This window comes from Petromyzon marinus, chromosome 10 (assembly GCF_048934315.1).
Source record: "Petromyzon marinus isolate PM22_M1 ecotype Great Lakes invasive population chromosome 10, UKy_Petmar_22M1.pri1.0, whole genome shotgun sequence".
NCBI lineage: Eukaryota > Metazoa > Chordata > Hyperoartia > Petromyzontiformes > Petromyzontidae > Petromyzon > Petromyzon marinus.
This window is the reverse complement of record NC_133676.1, coordinates 6,757,613-6,777,855: the sequence shown is the minus strand read 5'-3', so window position 1 is coordinate 6,777,855 and position 20,243 is coordinate 6,757,613. Positions and strand designations below refer to the sequence as shown.

Here is a 20,243-nt window from a genome sequence, read left to right as displayed (position 1 = left end):
GGATCGAACCCATGTCCTCCTGCATATCAGGCGAGAAAGTTAACATCTCGCTACCGCGGGCACCCCAAGCCTAGGTTAATACTTGTGTAATGACAGGGTGACGCCTGTCGGCCGGGAGTGGTAATTACGATCATGGCTGCATTACATAATACCTTATTATAAGGGGGGCGTATCTGGAGCAAAGGTGAAAGGCGGAGTCAGTCGAGAAGCTCCGGGAACCAGCTCGAAGGTTCTGAAAAGGGGGCGTGACCAGAGGTGGAGCTTGGCCACGCCGGGACAGATCTAAGGGAGACCGAACCAGAGGTTCGTGGCTGTTGCGGGTCCTAGGCACTTGCTGCATCGCTGTTCGTCGTCATCTCTTCATCTCCGACCACGTGGCTGATCTTCTGGAAGACTCTCCCCGTTGCTGCGCTGGTCGAACAGCTTTCGTAACGGAGCCGGAAATTGGGCTACGTGTTAGGATCGCCTATATGTAGCCGCGTTACACAATGCATCGCCCAGTGTGCTCTTAATAAAAAAAATAAGCCTTCTACTCGACGTGTCGCGGAAGTCGCTCACTACACCTGGATGGGAGACTGCCTGGGAATGCCAGGTGTCGTAGCCTTGGGATATGAAGTGCCCAAGAGATTGCAGTACAGTCATTTGTTATTTAATGTATCTGCATGTAATTTCAGTGTTATTTTCACATGTGGGTTTTCTACAGATATTCCAATTTCCACCGACATGTCAAGCATCCTAATATAGAATCGCCAAACGTAACATTCAGCGCCCTCAAGAGTCAGCGAGGCTTACGTTGAATAAAGGGCATCATTATTATTGAAACTGTAGTTCCTGCTCAACACCACCCATGTTCCCATTTTCACCAATATATTCACCATTCAAATGTAAACTAGGCAGTGATACATCGCACACATCTGCGATAAAAATGGAAATGTGGACCACAGGAAGTGTACGGACTGCTCTTTAACAATTCCTGCTCCTGAACAATTCCTGCTCCTCGGGGAATGGCTGTGTCAGATACCACAGTCCTTTTGGAATGTGTTTGCCACTGCAATTAATTTGCATGATTTTTTTTTTACATCAGAGTATTCAGAAAAAAAGCAACAAAAATAACAGTGTAACAATTTTTTTTTTGCTCCTGGGTAGTAAGTGTGATTTCCTAATTGCTCATGCCTCAAAAGTACAGCAAATGGCTATTATTCCCCACAAACTTTGCTTCTATGACCAGGACAGTGATATTTAGAAATGTACCTATTTTCCAGAACATTACAGATAGATTCAGTGCTGAGTAAACTTAGAGTAACTTCTAGAACATTCTAGAACTTTCCAGTAATAAAAATAGTAGTATAAATACAGGGGCCTTAAGCCCACCAGTTCTATTTAGTTCCAGCTGCCTAAGTGGATACATATCTGCATTTTTCTGAGATGGCATCAAGAGGCTGCAAGCATCCGGCAGACGCATTCTGCTATGTCTGCGGCCAATTTATCAAGACAAGAGCAAAAAAGTACTCTATGGCAGCATCTGCTAAGATGTGTGAGGCCTACAATGCAGATTTCGGCATGCCTGTCGGGGATTAAGATAAACCCTGGGCATCTCATTTCACCTGCGAGCAATGCAAAAAAACTCCGAAAGGTAAGATGGACAATTGTTGCTCGGAATTTAAGTTATAAAATTTGCTACAATTTTTTAAATTGTAAAAGTTTTTAATGTTTCAATATTTAACAATTTTGAATGTTCATGAAAAAATATATCATATATGAAAAATGTTGCGATAATCTCTTACACATTAGACATGGGTGAAATTAATACATTTTGTAGGATGGTACAGAGGGGAAAAGAGAGCCATGAAGTTCGCTATCCCAAGAATTTGTCGGGAACCCACTGACCACTCAAGCAACTGCTACTTCTGCATAGTGGACCCTTCCAAACGTCGGACTGGCAAGAATGCACCTGCTATCACATATCCCGATCTTCCTTCATCCATCGCCCCAATGCCACACTGCCATGAGCTCCCCATACCCACTCCTCCGGAGAGATACCAGCCGTCTTTAGAAGAGAGCAGCAAGTCAGAGAGCTTGGAAGACGTAGATCCAGATGACAATTTCAGAGGTGGAGCTGAGGAAAGAAACCCATACTACCCCAACCAAAAAGACCTGAACGACTTGATAAGAGATCTTGGTCTCACCAAGTCCAATGCCGAGCTTTTGACGTCTCGGCTCAAGCAGTGGAACTTGTTGGATGAAAGTGTGCAAGTCGCAAATCAGAGGAAGCATCACCTTTTTGCAGTTTATTCACCCATCAAGATGGGCTCTGCTTTTGCCACAATGTGACCAGTCTGTTCAAGGCAATCAGAATCACCTGTAACCAGAATGAGTGGCACCTCTTCATTGACAGCTCATCCAGAAGCCTCAAATTCGTGCCGCTACATAATGGTAACAAGTACCTGTCTCTTCCCCTGGCTCACTCGGTGCACCTCAAAGAGGATTACAACAGCATCAAGACCTTGCTGGACGCCTTGAAGTATGATGAGTATGGCTGGGAGGTCATCGGAGACTTCAAAATGGTGGCATTCCTGATGGGTCTCCAAGGCGGTTTTACCAAGTTTCCCTGCTATCTTTGCCTTTGGGACAGCAGAGACACCAAGGCGAACTACCACAGGTGGGACTGGCCACAGCAGAACGAGTTCTCTGTGGGGAGGAACAACGTCAAGTGGGAGCCACTGGTGGTCCCCCGGAAGGTGCTGATGCCACCACTGCACATCAAATTGGGCCTTATGAAACAATGTCAGAGCTGTAGATAAGGAGTCGGCAGCCTTCAAGTACCTTCAAGACTTCTTCCCTAAGCTGTCTGAGGCAAAGGTCAAAGCCGGTGTCTTCGTCGGACCAGAGATAAAGAAGATCCTGGAGTGCAATGAATTCCCCAAGAAGCTCACTAGTAAGGAGAAAGCGGCTTGGAACAGCTTTGTCGCAGTGGTTCGTGGCTTCCTGGGCAATCACAAGGTCGAAAACTACGTGGAGCTGGTTGAGACTGGTGAAAAACTACGGCACAATGGGCTGTAGGATGTCCCTCAAAGTCCATATCCTTGATGCTCATCTTGATAAACTCAAGGAGAACATGGGAGCGTGCTCGGAGGAGCAAGGCGAGCGCTTCCACCACGATATACTGGACTTTGAACGCCGCTACCAAGGACAATATCACGAGAACATGATGGGAGACTACATTTGGGGGCTGATTCGTGAAAGTGATTTACAGTATAATCGTAAATCTCGAAAAACTACTCACTGCGAAATCTTTTGTAGTAATTTTTGTATTACTTTACTATAAATACATGTTAATTTTTATTCGTGTTTTTTTCTGACTTTATGTGAACGAAAAGACACAAATTCGCCCGTTTTCTCATTGCAAATAGGTCAATTTCAAAATATCACTGCCCTCGTCACAAAAGCAAAGTTTGTGGGGAATAATAGCCATTTTCTATACTTTTTAGGCATTAGCAATGAGGAAATAACACTTACTACCCAGGAACAAAAATTGTGTTACATCGTGTAATCTGTCGGCCACAAGTTCCCAATTAATTTGTATCAGACTGCATCAACGTTATATAATTGACTATTCCGTGAACACTATAATTACGCAGGGTTGTCTCCCTGTGCAAGATATAAGCAAGGCGTTACAGGGGAGTGGAGTGGGACCTTTTATTTTTTAAATCCCTCCAATGAATCGGAATGCATGGCCAGTGAGCATGGCAAGGACTGAAGGTGGCGCCACAGCCTAGCAGGAAGTGATGTCTCTTCCTGGTGGCGGTGCTGACGGTAATGATGATGAAGATTCGCTGCAGTGCAAAGGGATTGTGGGAAGCCGAGAGAGCCCGTCGGCTGAGCCACGGACAGACTGAGTGCGGCAAGCGCTCGATCTGCTAGCACACAGCGACTCCGTTGAGGCTATGAGCGCAGTTCTTTGTGTTGAGAAGCGTGGTGCGTTGTAGCGGTGGTGAGTTGGTGGGTTTCTCTTCCTACAGACGCACAGTTTGCCTTCCACGGCTACGTGTTTGCTCTCGGCTTCACGCATGATGTATCTAGTGTAGGAGTCGTAGGCAGCAGCTTCCCTGGTGGACTGTGGACAGCGTTGCTGCTGTCTCTGATCACGATGGGGAGTGATGATGTGTAAGTCACAGCAGGAATTGGAAGTACAAACTTTTTTTTCAAAGATTGATTTTAATTCAGTTGTGAAATGAGTAGGGGGGTTTGACGTATCGCTGTTTTTTTTTTCTCGTTGCATTGCAGTTTCCAACTTAGACTGCTGACCGGCAAAAACAACTGTTTTGGTTGTGAACAATTTCTTGTCTCTGTGTGCGGTCTGTGAAGACGTATGTTGTGCGGTAGTGAGATTTGTAACGCATTATTCAAAAGGGTCCCACGATTCCGTACAAATATTTTATATATACACGGTGAAAGAGGTGTGGGTATTCATTAGTGTAATCATGGCGTGGCTTGTTTACTTGTGACCCAGGATGTCAACCAGTTAGGGCTGTAATTTCAGATAGGGTTTATTTGCCCACCTTTCCTGATAAGGGAAAAATGCTCATTCATTACTCATGATCTATCTGGCTTTTTACATCCGTACGGGGACATGGTAACAACAGTTACATTCACCTGTCATATCCGTCAAACCGTTGAGTTATTCCACAAATGAGCCATCATTAAAACAAAAATACTTTACAAACCATGCGTGTTGGGATAATTCTATAAGGTAGAACAATTCCAATGTATAACGTTAAGCAGCCATTAATACTGTGTATTACAGAAGTAGAATAGAGTTGCACTAACAGTGTTTCTTTTTTTATTGTAGCAATGCAACGAAGACTGGTAATGTGCAGCATCTATCACACAGTATTTATTTTTCTATTTTTATGACAATTATTTGACGTGACATTTGACTTAAACACGTGTGAAGACGAGTATTGTATTCAAGTCGGGATATTCAATGATTATTTTTTTCTAAATCTTAAACAAATGCCCTTGCATCATCCCTTTGTCAGTGTATATTTAGGTCATTGGCGTTGTTTGACCATACTTCACCATGCTGGTCAGGACTAGTTGGTGAAAGGGATGGGGGGGGGAGGGATTGGGTAGGAGGACCTCGGTCAAATATCACTCGCCTACAGATATTATTACCCATGCCCAGGAATCAAACTCGGGTAGCCGAAATTCATAACGCAGTGCACTAACCATTGCAGTGACACTGCTCTATATCCGACAAAACACAATTCCCAGATATATCCTGGGGTTTTTTTTTACAATTTTACCGTTTCTTCTGCCAACCTATGAAACAAAAAGGGTGATGGCGTGGGGTGTCGAAATGTCTGCCAGCTTACGTGCACAAATGCTGATTGATGCGCCCCGATGCAGGTCTCCCGAGATGCATAATCACCTGGCGAAGGCAGAATGAGACACCTGGCGCACAGAGAAGCGAATCGGGACCCAATCACATGGAGGAAGTGTCCGCGTTGAGCCGAGGACCAGAAGTTTATCATCGTGCAGCAGGCTCTAATAATTTACCGCCTCCCATGCGCGAAAAAAATCATGATGTTAATATAAATAAATAAATAACATGCCAAGACATCGCGGAGTAATAAAAAAGGGGCATGGAAGAAAAAAAAGCAGTAATAATAAATGAAATACATTGTCGCTGTTATAGAAGCCTTTGCACAAGCAATACGCCAGGTCTGCTGCTTAGAGATAGCTGCTTCATTAACTGTACGCTAACGGAAAAAGACATCAGTCAATAAATTGTGTTTTTGCGTGGTTTTTTTCTCTCTCTCTCTCTCTCGTCCCCTGGATGCTGGTTCATTAATGTGCCTTGCAGTGTTGACACAAGGCGGGCAAGGCGTGCTGGCATGAGCAGTAGAACAGCTCCGCTTACTGGTGAAATATGGGTTCGCAGTCCCCATGAGTAACTCACCTGCGACACCAGGGCATTCAGACTATTGAGACTTATCACAGTAAAAATTAAGGGAATGGTCTTATCAGTCATTCAAAAAGCAGTCATTCTTCATTAACACTGCCCAATAACAGAAGCATTGAGAAGTGGCGAAGTAGTTCACAGACTTTACCACGTAGGCTTTCGCGACCAATATCCAAAATATAGGTTTGTTGGGTTAGATCGCGTCTATCCCTCTATTTAATGAACAAAACAGGAGGATTTCTCCGCAAGTCAGGCTGTCACCTGATGAAGCTAGTTCTAATTACTGGCGAAACGTTGTACTCGGATTGTAATATTGTGGATTTCCTCTCCAACACACCGGTGTGCTGTACTAGTAATGCATTGGCATGTTCTGTTTACGTGACAAACCTTACTAATTGGCTGTGTCGGGTGGTGGCGAGTTTTAATGACATTTATGCAATCTTACCCAAAATACCTATATTATGGTGTTCACACACTGCGATGTCAACTTTAAACACACCTACTGAAGTTTTTTATTGCCTGCTGAGGCTGACATCATCAGTAGTGATGTCTGAAGTAGTCCTGGACCTCTCTTTCACCAACCTACATTTAACTGTAATTCGATTACCTCCAGGATTTGAGTGGCATGGGAAGCCTTTCATATTGTCCAAATAGAGTCACGTACATGTATTTCAAAGCTGTGGTTTAAAACACAACAAATCTTGTTTGCAAAAGAGACGTGGCACATTGCGGTATAAAATAATTGTAGAATCAAAGTGGAATAAAAACATGTGTTTCGAAACTAGAAATATACATTAAAATTATTTACATTCTAAGCATGAATATGCTTTAAGTAAAACAAATATAAAAAATCAACTCCCTAGGAGATACTGTAAAAGTAATATCTTATTTTTTTACAATAACTTCTTATTGAACCAACACAACATCGTGTACACTCATAGAAGGGACATTAAACATATTCTTTCAACAAAGTCTCCATCCTTTTAGCTGCGCTTGTGCCAAAGTGGAACCAGAGCAAGCGTTCCGTGGTTTTCATCTAGCAGTAGGTTGACCAAGCATTGTATGTTTTCTACTGGTGAGCATAGATAGCTTGTGTTGGCTCTTTAAACTAGATCATACGTTTCCACTGAAATTAATGTGACTACCGTTTGTTGGCACGTAAATGCGTTCGTTCCTCGTGTAACGTGCGACATGCGTTGCTGAAAAACAGCGGCGCTAGTCACATCGCGCTGTATGAGGCCGATTTTCCCACTGACCTTATCAGGGGGCTCTTTTACCTCGTACATTTTAAGTTTAATTTCACTATTTTAGCCCTGGATATGCAAAAATGCGTATAATTTTCATACTTAATCGTAATATTATTGACGTTACAAACATTACTTAACGAGGAGTTTAGGAAAAAAGGATTAAGGTTAAAAAGATTACTACTTACAAAGATAAATTAATCGGGCGTAATTTCGGGGCTTCTTGAACGCTTCCGTGGGCAGCTTTGCAGCAGCACACGTGATGATCTAAGGTGGCTTAGACGCCCAGCCCGTGACACTGGGCACTACAATAATGTGGGGATGCCATCAGAAATTTATATTTATTTTACTTTCAATTTATATCATTGGAAATTCACTTTAATGTAGAAATCTTATTTTTAAAAAAAATTCTTGAGCGCATAAGTGTGAAGTATGTCCCTTAAAGATGAATCGTGTAACTGCGAATTCACGCGATGGGAGGGGAGGTGGGGGCGCGTTACGCAAAGTACTCCTCTACTTTATTGACAACACCTTGTGAAAGTTTTGGGCTAAAATTTCGTTTGTACAGACAAACGTGGTTTCCAAATCAACTTTTGGTATGAAACTTATAACAGCGCACGCTGATGTCAGCAAACGCTTTAATGGAAACAGCATTTCCTGATCAACGGTTTAAAAATAAAAATATATATACCGATCCATTTTTTTCTATGGCAGGCCGACTTCACGCATTCGTCGGGGGTCCTGGTGTGCCCACTGAAGCATCTCTCATCGCGCTTGAGTTTAATGTTGGCAAAAACAGCCCGCGTGTGTTTATAATTAATGCCGTGTAGATTTTCGGGTTCACTGTGGGAACTGACAACCCCACGATGTTCCTCCACGTGCTGGGAGCACCAACTGTTCCATGAAAAAAAAAAAATCTCCCAGCATGTGCAGAAAAAAACGTCAGACAGCAGTTCCTGAAGACGCTCCCAGCACCTGTGGAGAAAAAAAAAGTCAGACACCATGCCAAGCAACTAGCGGTACAACCACAAAAAAAACATATCGGAGACCTATGCATCAACAAATCTATACAGGAACACGCTTTGTGTGTCTATCTTCTGCTAGATCAGGCATATAAACCAGGGCAATGTCTCTGTAAACGTCGGTGTGGTCCTTTGCATAATGCAGAATATGGGAGAATGGCATGCGTTCTTGCATTAGGACAGTTTACTACTTTGATTGGAAAGGAGCTCCCTGAAGAGGTCGTGCCACCATTGATTACTATGGCTTGCTGTTTTTATGAGGATTTACTGTATTATAAAGTCGCACGCAACTTGCAATATCAAATTCAGGTCGCTCAATAACTAATGTGTAATGCCCGGTGATTTAATTTAGGGGGTTTTATTTCTAAATTTTACTTTATGAACCAACATAACTTTGCAGTGATGGCAATTACATCGATGATGACGATAATGACAGCGTAAATCACAGTGACAGCGTCAGACCGAGATCATTGAGTTCTATAAAGATAGCGAGGACGAGCAATAGATTGACTCAAGACTAATGTGCTTTGCGCGTGGCTATGGATGCGTCAAGTCAGGTGGTTGTGGAAATTTCGGTATAATGCAACGTAAAATGTTTGCATAAAACCATGGAATGACCTGATCAAATATGTGTCGTGAATCCTCCAACCCAACACAGCCAAACAAATTCAATTGTCTCACGGACAAGCATTTTAACGCACCAACTATTATTGTTTCAGCTCACCGGTTGTTTCAGCTCACAAGTTTGGCCAAACCGAATAATTATGAATGACAATATTGACTACAAAAACCTGCTTGTTTCAATGCGATTGTTTTTTGCAACATTGCTTAACTCCTGTCTGAACCGTATATTGGTGTCCCGTGTAACCGAGCCCAAACAACTGTGTTCAGGTGCTGGCAGTGAGAAGACAAAAGCTGTGCGCTGGGAGTCATGGCACGGGAGTACCGGCCACTGGACTGTCTCCTGCATACAGGTTCGCAACAAATGGACTTCCACGTGTGTGTGTGGGGAGCGGTGGCAATGTGACTAGCGCACTGTACTTCAATCCTCACAACCAATGCTCGATTTCTGCTCACTGCCAACATCGGTGGTGAATATCTGAACTGGTCTGGGGCCTCCTCTAGGTCGACTCAGCCTTAAATAAGTACCTGGTGCGGTGTGTAAACATCAACACCGGGGAAACAAAGGCAATGGGGCGTGATTCTGGCCACCCACCCTCTCGTGTGCCAGGCTGGCCTTCAAAGGTGCTTGCTAACAGCACTTACCACAAACATCTATTAAGGCTATACCAGGAATCTGTCTTTGTGCGGTAATTGAAACACATGCAGCCAATACCGTGTGAGTGTTTATGACCATGTGGATTATTAATACAAATTCAGCACACCGCAATGCACAACTAGTATTTTATACTGTTTCGGTTAAGATCGGTAACACGGTGGTTAGCACACTGCGGTATTGGCCTCGATCATGGTCAACATCAGCGGTGAGTGAAATCTGAACCGAAAGCTGTGCCCCGCCCGCCCCTTATCACCAACCCTCAGTCGCCTGCTTGGTGCAGTATGGTTAAATAACCCCCATGCACTACACGACCTGGGGAGGCCTTCATGTAGCAATGAATTGATAAAGGGCTGAGCATGTATGGGTTTTTTTCTTGTTCAGTTTTTCCAAGCAAACCCTTGCACCTGATTTCCTGCATGCTCACTCCAGAGATACCTCTTTGCCTTTTTGAAGGGTGTAATGAGTGTACTATGTGCACCAGTTCACACTAATGTGATTGCTAAACAACTACCTCTGGAAAATAAACATTTTTTTCTATATTGTGTTGGAAATAAGGAGAAAAGTAGCATATAATTGCTTTGTTTTAGTGGGTCAAGTTATGTTCACGTGTAGCCTGAATATCCCATATACCTATACATATACAGCATGTGCAGTCGCATACACAGTATGTGTAAAATACTCCTTACGTTTTATACTTCATACGGTCTCATTAAGAAGCATACTTTAATTAGCAGGTGTAAAATAATCCTAACGGCAAAACGTGATATATTCCACAAACTCATACAATCGTTGCACATGGCGCTAAGGGCACAAACTCAAACTTCTCGTTGTACGATGCATCTCTCAAATATATATGCCTCTGCAGAATTGAAATTGTATATTTGCACAGCAAAGAACTAAATAAATCAATGGCGCAATACTCGGATATGTTGTCCTTTGTAAGACGGATGTCCCCTCCTCCAGTCTCGCAAGAGCAACGATGCATCATCTTTATGCAACATTGATGTTACCTTGGCATAGAGTCCATATCAGCACTCCAGTGCACGCACGCACGCGCCCCGCACTCATATTTTCTTCCATTAATATGTATGCGACGAAAAGGAAGCACAGCTTGTGATGTACGATCATGTTGCTCTTTGAGATATTGTATCTGTTTGCACCGCGTGTCGTCAGAGGCTTATTTGAGTTGTGCCGGAGACCGTATTTGTAGCCGCCTCCTTCATGCCTGTAAAGCATGCGTGACATTGATCGTGAGTGATGCCATGTCTGCTGACTTATTTTTATTCAGTGCTTAGGGCTCATTTATTTCTTGAGCCTATAGGATCTTATTTCTCAGGACAAAAAAAAACATCTATATCCACCACTTAAATGTACATTTATTAATGCAGTACATTGCTACTACTTATTGACCTAAACATTTTTAGACTGAAAAAATTCCCCAACAGAAACAATGCATGCACAAAGTGTATGCATTGTGTCTGTTTTGGCAGTGAAGTTTGGTTTGTTTTTAACATAATTTTTGCAACGGTTCATAATATGGTTAATTAAACACTCCAAAATCCACTTGAGTTTCACTTGTACGGCTGAAGTAAATCATCCTAAATGAAGTGGCTGGATTTTTTTGGAGAAATAAAAACATTGCACGAACCAGAGATACTTCTCCAACGCTCAATTCCAGGATTAAGACCTTAATTTTACCTCTGCCTATGACTCACTGCCTCTATATATAATAAATACACCCACTGTTTCCATTCAACGTCTTAAGATTCGGTCGCAATTACATCCTAAATCATAAATCCAAATGGTTATCCGGTTTTGACCGTGTTTTTACAGTTGTGCAAAGGCGAGCAGGTCAGCATTTCTCCCATTAGAAGGTGACCTGCTGTCAGCAATTAGCTTATAGAAGAAGAATTGTTATGTCCCCAGAGCAATGTGTGTCGTAAATGTCTTCACAGTGGTGCAGTTGAACTCATTAAAATTACTTGGGTTCACAGAACCTGTTGGATATTTCTACTAAACAATTTAACACGAATATATCATTCCTGGCTGGCTTGAGACAATTTCCTTCCCTTAGGTCACCACTTACCAACAAACCAGCCAATCATCACTTTGCTGGTTGTAAGCACAACATGTTTCGGTTAGTCCGTGGGCTGTAGCAAAAATTAGTACCACCTAAGGTAGCAAAACTTTGGTTGTGATTATTTATTTATATGGCTAATGAGAGCAAGTTATTTTATAACCCACTCATTTCAAATGGTTGTCACACAATTCACTGTTATTGACCACATAAAGAATTTGGAAACAAATCAGAATCTTTATTTATACTGGAGGAATCTGATGAGCTATAAAGCTCTTTTTCACAGATGTCCAGTAGGGGTGGGTCAGAAAGTTACAACAACAAACAATACAAAACACGATCAGAGTGCAAAGTATAGGAAAGGTAAGCAAATCACTAAAAATATAAAGTAAACGAAGATATTATTTTACCGAGTAAATCCTACGGAGCTATTAGCTTCTTTTCTAGAAGCAACCTGGCCACAAATTATACCTCAACGAATTTGCTTACGTGGAAATTTATAGCGGCCAAGTCATCTAAATAACCTAAACGCGTGTTTATAAACGTGTAGGGAAAAACTCGGAGGACCCGTAGAAAATATGCACTGAAGTTCTGCCACCTCGGCTGGTACCAACAAGTGAAATATCTAATTTAGGCTCATGGACAATTCGTGGTCAGTTTCTAGAGGCTAAGACTGGAAGAAGACATGTTTGCGCTCATTGCTGTGTCGTTTTGAAAACCGAGCCTGTGTAATCGTTAATCCATTTCTGCTGCATGTGTGTTCTGTTTCAGGCAGTGAGAAGCTGGGGCTCTTGATTCTAAACCAGCCGCTCGATGGACCAGAAAGGCTGCAGCTGCTTTGGAGCAAATGTGAGCAAGCTGAGCTTTCTGGGACTTCTCGCCCAGACACAGGCCACGGCAGATTTTAGCATATGGCCAATGACTCTTATGAACTGAAATGTCCATCTGTTATAATTATACCCTTTATAATTAGACCCTATAGCCTCCACCACAGGCCATCACTTCCTCTGATGTGTCCTTCCCATGCCTATTTGTTTAACACTCATTATATACTTGCGTATTTTCAGATAATGTAGAAAAACTTTTTTAACCAGTGTAAACATATACCCGCGAGCATTTTAACCACGTAGATGAAGCAATGAAATCAGCCCATGTTCTGGTGCGAGATGGATTCTTGTATCACATGACCACGAGAGATGGTGGTGGCCTTAATCCAGAAGTGAATTTTATCTCGGTTGCTGCTGAATATGATGATTATTTGTCGGCTTTGTCCTACCCACCATTTGTTTTTTCTGCCGGTCCATCAGCTTTGATTCGAGCGTGCGCGGATGGAGGTGCGAACGCACTATACAAGTGCATGGGTAACTCCCGTGACAGGTAAAGCCCCACGGTGAACCAGCGACTCTGACGTACAAGCAGGACACGTCTTCAAATATGTCACGCCCACGTGCTATACCCCTGTGCTCTCATGTGAGGCACCTATTGGCCGCTTGACACACTATGCAATTAATGCCAATGTACAAACCTGTTTGTCGGTGCATTGCTGGATGAGGGCTCCTCTTCACGGCGTACAGCCCGCCAGGGTTGTTTGACGATGCCTCCACGCTGCTGGTCTATGCAAGTTGATGATGATGGGGGAAGTGCAGAAACAGCAATGGATGTTTCTGTAGTGCAGTGGTATCTGCTGTCCACAAAGCGTACTTGAACCATCTTTTGTGCACGGTGGTCACCCGTCTCGGTATTATCCCAGCTTAACCCAGCTTAGCTTAGCTTAAAAAGGTCTGGAGATATCGGGGCCATTCTGGGTGATTTGATCATAGGATTATCATTCATACAGAAAAAAATAATTTACAGCCCTTTGTCAAATTAGTGCTAGGTGAAGGGCTCACCATGCCATGTCTGTTTCGGGGGTTGTTCGACCATACTTAACCACGCTGGTCAGTGCGGGTTGGCGAAGAATAGTGCTCCGCGCCACTTCAAGTATTACCACTGATGCCAGCCGTGGACAGGAATCGGGTTTTCGAACCACTGTACTAACTGCTGCACTACACGTATCATTTTTATGTCCATTGTGGTTGTGCAGTAAATTTTTGCAATTTATTTAAAAATGAATGAAAATCGAATGAAAACATATCTGAAATAGTATGTGAGTGCAGTGTAGGAATTTCTTCTATATTACAAATAACTGTTTCTATACTCTCATCTGAAACTATGGCTAAAAGCTAAACTGAAAATTTAAGGTAAAACCTAATTGATTTTAATACATATTAATCATGTTAAGATATCCCTGTATGTATATAGTGCATATGCACTGCTGTTTCAGAGACGTTTAGGCCACATTGATATCCAGTAAATCTTAAACTGCACGTCTAATTAGCAGTGAGTCTGACGTTGAAATTATTTTGTGAATTAAGGTTTATCCCAGATTTCATCAGCGGAGATTTTGACTCAATCGAGAAAGCCGTCCAGGAGTACTACAAAGAAAAGGTAAGGGAGGGCATCAAATAAGGTGATACTATGGGGCAGTAGGTGGCAGGTAGGTCAGAGCTCAGAGCACCAAGCTGGCACTGTTAAAATTCTGAATTCAAATCCAGGCACTCGCCTGTGATGAAACCTGGTTCTCAAGTGTAGTGAGTTCATTGTCTCAGGCCAGTTACAAATGGCTGCACAAAAAAAAAAACATCATTCTTTTGGTTCTGTGTTAGTCATTTGGCTTATTTTCAGGTTTTAGAAATTAAAATGTCAGTTTTACTGTACTGTAATGTAAGGAACATTCATATCCTTTGGAGGAATAATTGTGCGTGGGAAAGTGCTGCCCCCTACTGTTTGCACATGAGGGGGCCTCAGATGTAGCTCTGCGACATCTGATTCCATGGGCTGTTCTCAAACACAAATGGATACTTCATCTCATGCCATTACACTAATAGCACAATTGGGATACATTTGTGGGAAATGGCAAGATTTTTTTTTTTTATCCCATTCTCTGGGACAATACAAAGTTTTTGGATTTTCAAAGCGCATGGAGGTATTTATGGTCGTGTTGGGCTCTACAGGGCAGTTACTTCATTGAGACTCCTGACCAAAACCACACGGACTTTACCAAGGCTCTGCAGCTTCTCCTGCAGCGAGTCCGTGACCACAATACAAAGGTGACACTGCCCAGTCCACACATTGCTCATGCTCACATATACCCTGCAAGATCATCACTGACCATTGCACATGCTGAATCTTATTTCCAAGCGTAGGTTAGCTGATTTTTTATATTTAATATTGGTAGACAGCCTTACTGAACTATATATATACTTCACATTCAGAATCTTCATTTAGCCTGGAGGAATTCTTATATACTATTCATTAAGAGAACGAGTCATAGGTAGAACAGAGAAGTATTGAGCCTCGACGAACAAAAGAGAGTCAACAGCACAGGTGGCCAGGAAGAGGATAAATCGCAACCTCCCACTGAGCAAAGGTTCACTGGGGGCTGTTGGAGTAGAGAGTACATGAAGTGAAGCAGAATAAGATGAAAAGGAAGAGTTTGGTATGGATGAATCTATAGAAGACATTTAAAATATACATATTAAATGCGGGGCCATTGGAGGGATCTAAATATTGTACATTTATATTCCAAATAACAATGGATTACCCGTGATCATAATAAACTACAACACTGTGATGTGATTGCCGTTTGTGCTGTGCAGATCGACATGGTGGTGACTCTGGGTGGACTGAGCGGTCGTTTTGACCAGATATTGGCGAGCGTGGAGACCTTGTACCAAACACGGCCCCTCACCAACCTGCCCCTCTATGTCATACAGGGCTCCTCGCTCATCTGCCTACTACGGGAGGTAGGGTTGCCACTTATGAGATACAAAAAAATCAGCACACATCATGGGAAGAAGATTGTCTCACAATGCAGGAATAGGAGAGAGCCAAATGTAAGTGCATTGTCTTGAATGGTATGTTGTTGCATAAATGGCAAAACCCACGACTTATATTGTCCCAGAAGACAAACAGATTTCCCAGGACAGCTACCTCAAAAAGAGGACAAATTTGGGAAAACCAGGACAGGTGGCAATTGTAATAAGTTGCAATCGTGAACAATTTTGGAGATCAATACAGTATTCCGTACTATATTTATATAGATTGATATAACATCTACACCACATCTCAAGATGCTGTCCAGAAAAAACTGCACAAATAGTTTATAGATGGAGTCACTGGCAGAGGTCAAAAGTGGAGGTCTTAATCCTGGGCATAAACAGAGGGACACAGATGCCTGGGGGAAGGGAGTTCCAGGTAAACATTTGAATATACATTAAAAAAATGTAATGACGTGGCCTAATCCAAAAATCAATTGTGAAACATCAGCTTTGAAAACTAAGTTGAATTTTTATTTTTGTTTAACTTCCATCCTGGTATTGTTGGTAAGGTCTATTAGAGACGAGAAATAAATCATTATTATATATATAAGTGCAAGATATTGAATGATTTAATGACTCATCACTAAGATGCATAATTTATAAATGTATGTTGATGCATTTACTTATCTCATTGTATTTTCACAAAACATCTTCTAACGTTGCTGTGAATAACTTTGGTAAAGTGTATCTCCTTGCCAAATAATAGCGCATGGGCTAATCATGATTAAGAAGACTTTTCCATTTACAATGTGATTATTTGTTCATATGAGAAGCAGAATCTTTATTGAGACTGGATGAGGAATCCGATGAGCTATGAAGCTCTTTTTTGACAAATGTCCATTAGGGGCGGGTCAGCAAGTTAAAACAACAAACAATATGATAACAACAAACGATAGGAATGCAAAATAGAGAAAAGCTAAGCAAGGCATGAAAAGTTTAATAAAGAATATATATAAGTACAAATCGCACAAGTGCATAATGTTATACCGATTTTTCGACACGAAATGGAAGCTAGGGAAAAGCAGCAAAACAATGACAAAAACAGTCCCAGACACACCAAGACAACACAGAGTCCCTCAATAAAATTGCACATTAAAATAGTAATATCGATACACAGGTAAGGATCAGTGTTACAAATCACATTTGCAAAATGTGATTGTATGCAGTGCCAATGTTCTGCTTCAGAATGTGTTTGAAGGAAGATTTACGATGCCTAGGGAGGCAACAAGGTTTGTTCCAAAATGTTGGTGCAACAGCAAAGGCTTTGTCAACTGTTCCAAGTCTTGTTCTAGAGAAACATTTTAATATTGTTTTTATTCCTGCATTCTAATAGAATCACAGCAATTCCATGTTTTGCAAGAGTCATTTTTTTCCTCTCATATCCCTGTTGAAGGGCAAAAGCACAATCCGTGTGGACAAGGATCTGCAGGGGTCGTGGTGTGGCCTCATTCCTGTGGGAGAACCATGCTACCACGTCACCACCTCCGGCCTCAAGTGGAACCTGAGTAGGTCACACCACTCGCCAAATCGAGGTTGGGGCTGGCCTTGACCTCCAGCTGAGTCTCCAAGGCATTTAGCGTAAAATTTAATATCAAATTAATCTTCGAAAGAATGAGGTCAGCAGCATCCGAGGGTAGTACTCGGCCTCTTCAGCTGGAATTAGATGGTTATTTTTTTCAATTAATTTGATGCTTTCATTCATGATCTCAATACCAATTGTTGACTTTTAACACGTAGAAATAACTGCATTCCAACAATTACTCTACTTTTCATAAGTAGAACATGTGACAAAACACTTTGCAGGATTTATCCATCCGTTTTTCTAAAACATTGAATAAACACGTCCATGTAAGTTGTTACAACCCACCCATAAACGAAAATGTTGACGTAGTAAATACTAAAATATGGCTTTTATTTTATCTGGCATAAATATAAAAAGGGTAAACCATTTTTATCTTGACACTGGTGAAAGGGTTCCCATGGTTATAAAAATGTTGACATTTGCTTCATTTGTATGTTCCCAGTTTGCACATTACTTAATGTCCCAGCTGAATAAGCACATTTAGTGATTCTTAATGAGCTGTGTTTTATTCCAGGCGACGCTCAGCTGAAATTTGGTACGCTCGTGAGCACGTCTAACAAGATGGATGAAAGTGGAGTGGTCACTGTTGAAACCGATGCTCCCCTGGTGTGGACCATGGAAGTGCCGAGGCTTAAGTAGCATCTGTTTACCTTCGTCATTATCATTATAAGCCATGGTCCATCTACTGCTGGAGGAATGCCTTCCAAAGCTGCTGCCATCTCCCACGATCCTGCGATGTCAGTGTTTTGGGGAAAGATATTCGACCATACTTTTGTTCATCTTATTTCGGTGAAAAATAATTGACTGTTCATTTGTCCGTTTTAAATGTTGTTTTAAAACATTTGGATACTTTTTATCTTCAATGAATTGCTAATAAGCTTAGATACGGACAAAATGTCGCGCGTTCTACCTATAGAGGTGATATAATCAAGGGCTGGGTTTTATTCGAGAAGGTGCTATGAATGGTTAAACGTCTCCTGAAAGCTGCTGTGCCTTAATTACAGTTTTTGCCATGTGTGCACCTAAGCACGCCCTCAAGCTTTAAGGTTATTGAATGAGTCCTTTTGGGATAAGTAGCAGTTCAAAATAAATAACAATGGATATGGTATATACAATGCATATCAATAATGCAGTATTACTAATTACTAATATGAGCCAAGAATATCTGTGTGTAACGCGCGTGATGTCACTCCACGTCGACCAGCCCCCCCTCATTAATAATCATGAACAAGTGATGTCACTCTGCATGAAGGGGGAGCGGAAACGAAAATTTGTTGACGCAAATTAGCTTTCATTTTGGCCTTTGTTTATGGAAAGTAAAAGCTAATAAGGAAATAAACGCAGCAACTAATATAACGAGCCAAAAAAGGCTGTGTGTCCCACGCGTGACGTCACACCACATGCCCCCCCCCCTCATTATTAACGTGTGCCTGGATTTTTTGACTAACGCAGAAAGTCGAGCGGCTACGATAATTTTTTAACGCAAATTCGCTCTCGATTTTACGTATCTTTACAGCAAGCGAAGGCAATAAATAATTCTACGCAGCATCACAGTGCATTTGGTGCCTTTATTTATTTCTTCAGCGAATCCAACAAAAGGTTACGTCTACTTTACGCTTCCAAATTATGCTACAATAAACACTTCTCTGCTACTTTGCAGACATCATATCGAATTCCAATTGTTTTCAGCCCCCAGCGAGCGAAAGCGGAAGATAAGTAAGTATCAGAGCAGTGAATTGTAAGTAATTGAACGTCCGTTAAATACAATGCTACTGTGACATTACGTCAGGCGTTTGATGACTTAGTTTCGTGCAAAAGCCACTGCCATTAATACAGTGCTACAGTGAAATGCAGTGAAGTGTTTGATGACAATCTTTTTTTTGTTTCAATATTCCCTGCCATTATATTTAGACAAGATGGAATTATACTCCGATCAATGTATTCGTTACTCTAATGCTTCTCTTTGCTCTTCGTTATTTGCTAAGTTACTGCAGACAGTGTCACCACTCTACTATCTTCACTCTTCGCTATCAAGCGGCCATCGGTGAAGATACATTTGTCAGTTAACAGCTTCAGGTGATTTGAAAACAGTGCTAAGGTTGAAGTTACGGTGGTTTATTTTTTTTTCAAACGATACATCCACAGAGATTGTTGTTCGCCTTTGCAACCGAGGCGAGATCGTCTTCATCCCGTGCATCGACCTTGCTCCAAGCGATGTCACTCTTCCTATCGTACTGAAACGACGACAAATTCCGATAATTCCTGCGTATGCGATGACAGTCAACAAGTCGCAAGGTCACACTTTTAAAAATGTGGGTATTTAACTCAATGGACCCCGTGTTTTCCCATGGCCAGTTGTACGTGGCTCTGTCTAGATCTAAATATCCTCAGCGGATCAAAGTGTTCATCAAGGACAGCCAACTGCAGGGAAACCTTCTGAACAGTGATAAGAGATTCACACAAAATATCGTATACTAAGAAATGTTCCAAAGACCTTAATTTCATTTAATAAGTAAATAAATATTTGGGCTACATTTCCTAATACAATTAACAATCACAATAAAACGTTCATTAACATCTTTAATATTACAGCTTTCACTAGTTACTAATATGAGCCAAGAATGTGTGTCCCTTGTGTGACGTCACTCCATATGAAGCCCCCCCTCATCAATAACCATGAGGGGTGACGTCACTCCTCATGCCGCACTCCTCCCCAATAACCATGTGGGGTGACGTCACTCCACATGCCGCACCCCTCCCCAATAACCATTAGCGGGTGACGTCAATCCACATGGGGCAACCCCCCTCATTAATAATCATGAGCTGAACAATTTTTTTATTTAATATTTCAGATTTACTGCAATAGACACCCGCCCGTGGACGGGCAAACAAGCTCGTTGTAACATTGCTCTCAGATGTGCTATTAGATTGTCCAGCTTGTTTTGGGGCATTGTCTGACATTTTCATTGCATGCTGGAAGCTTCTTCAGTTTTTAATTGCCTCTCAAAAAAATTTGAACGTATTTTTTTGTTCATTATTTGTATTGATCCATTCACGGCGGCGGGGGGGTGTATAACTTCCGCGACAGGTGGGTGGTGCACAGCGGGATAGGCGGCTTTAACAGACAACCAACGTGGACGTCAGTAGCGGGCCG

General features: G+C 42.0%; 1 protein-coding gene across 5 annotated transcripts; it reads left to right on the top strand.

Moving 5' to 3' along the window:
• The first annotated feature begins 3,788 nt into the window (after positions 1–3,788).
• TPK1 (thiamin pyrophosphokinase 1) lies at positions 3,789–18,637 on the top strand. Of its 5 annotated transcripts, none has more exons than XM_032951574.2 (9): positions 3,789–3,813; positions 9,123–9,205; positions 12,359–12,436; positions 12,895–12,964; positions 14,002–14,074; positions 14,641–14,736; positions 15,286–15,432; positions 16,901–17,012; positions 17,604–18,637. In XM_032951574.2, exons 2-9 carry the CDS (start codon positions 9,163–9,165, stop codon positions 17,726–17,728), a joined length of 744 nt encoding a protein of 247 aa, XP_032807465.2. In that variant the 5' UTR covers positions 3,789–3,813; positions 9,123–9,162; the 3' UTR covers positions 17,729–18,637. The 5 variants fall into 5 exon arrangements, with proteins under 5 accessions (XP_032807465.2, XP_032807464.2, XP_032807462.2 ...); XM_032951573.2 differs by lacking the exon at positions 3,789–3,813 and adding an exon at positions 3,820–3,975; XM_032951571.2 differs by lacking the exon at positions 3,789–3,813 and adding an exon at positions 3,820–3,991.
• The last annotated feature ends 1,606 nt before the right edge of the window (positions 18,638–20,243 follow it).

Bases quoted from the DNA above. Each gene is read 5' to 3' on its own strand.
- TPK1 (XM_032951574.2), top strand. From the start codon at position 9,163: ATGGCACGGGAGTACCGGCCACTGGACTGTCTCCTGCATACAG. The intron at 9,206-12,358 runs GTTCGCAACAAA...GTTCTGTTTCAG, and splicing joins GGACTGTCTCCTGCATACAG to GCAGTGAGAAGCTGGGGCTC. The intron at 12,965-14,001 runs GTAAAGCCCCAC...TTGTGAATTAAG, and splicing joins ATGGGTAACTCCCGTGACAG to GTTTATCCCAGATTTCATCA.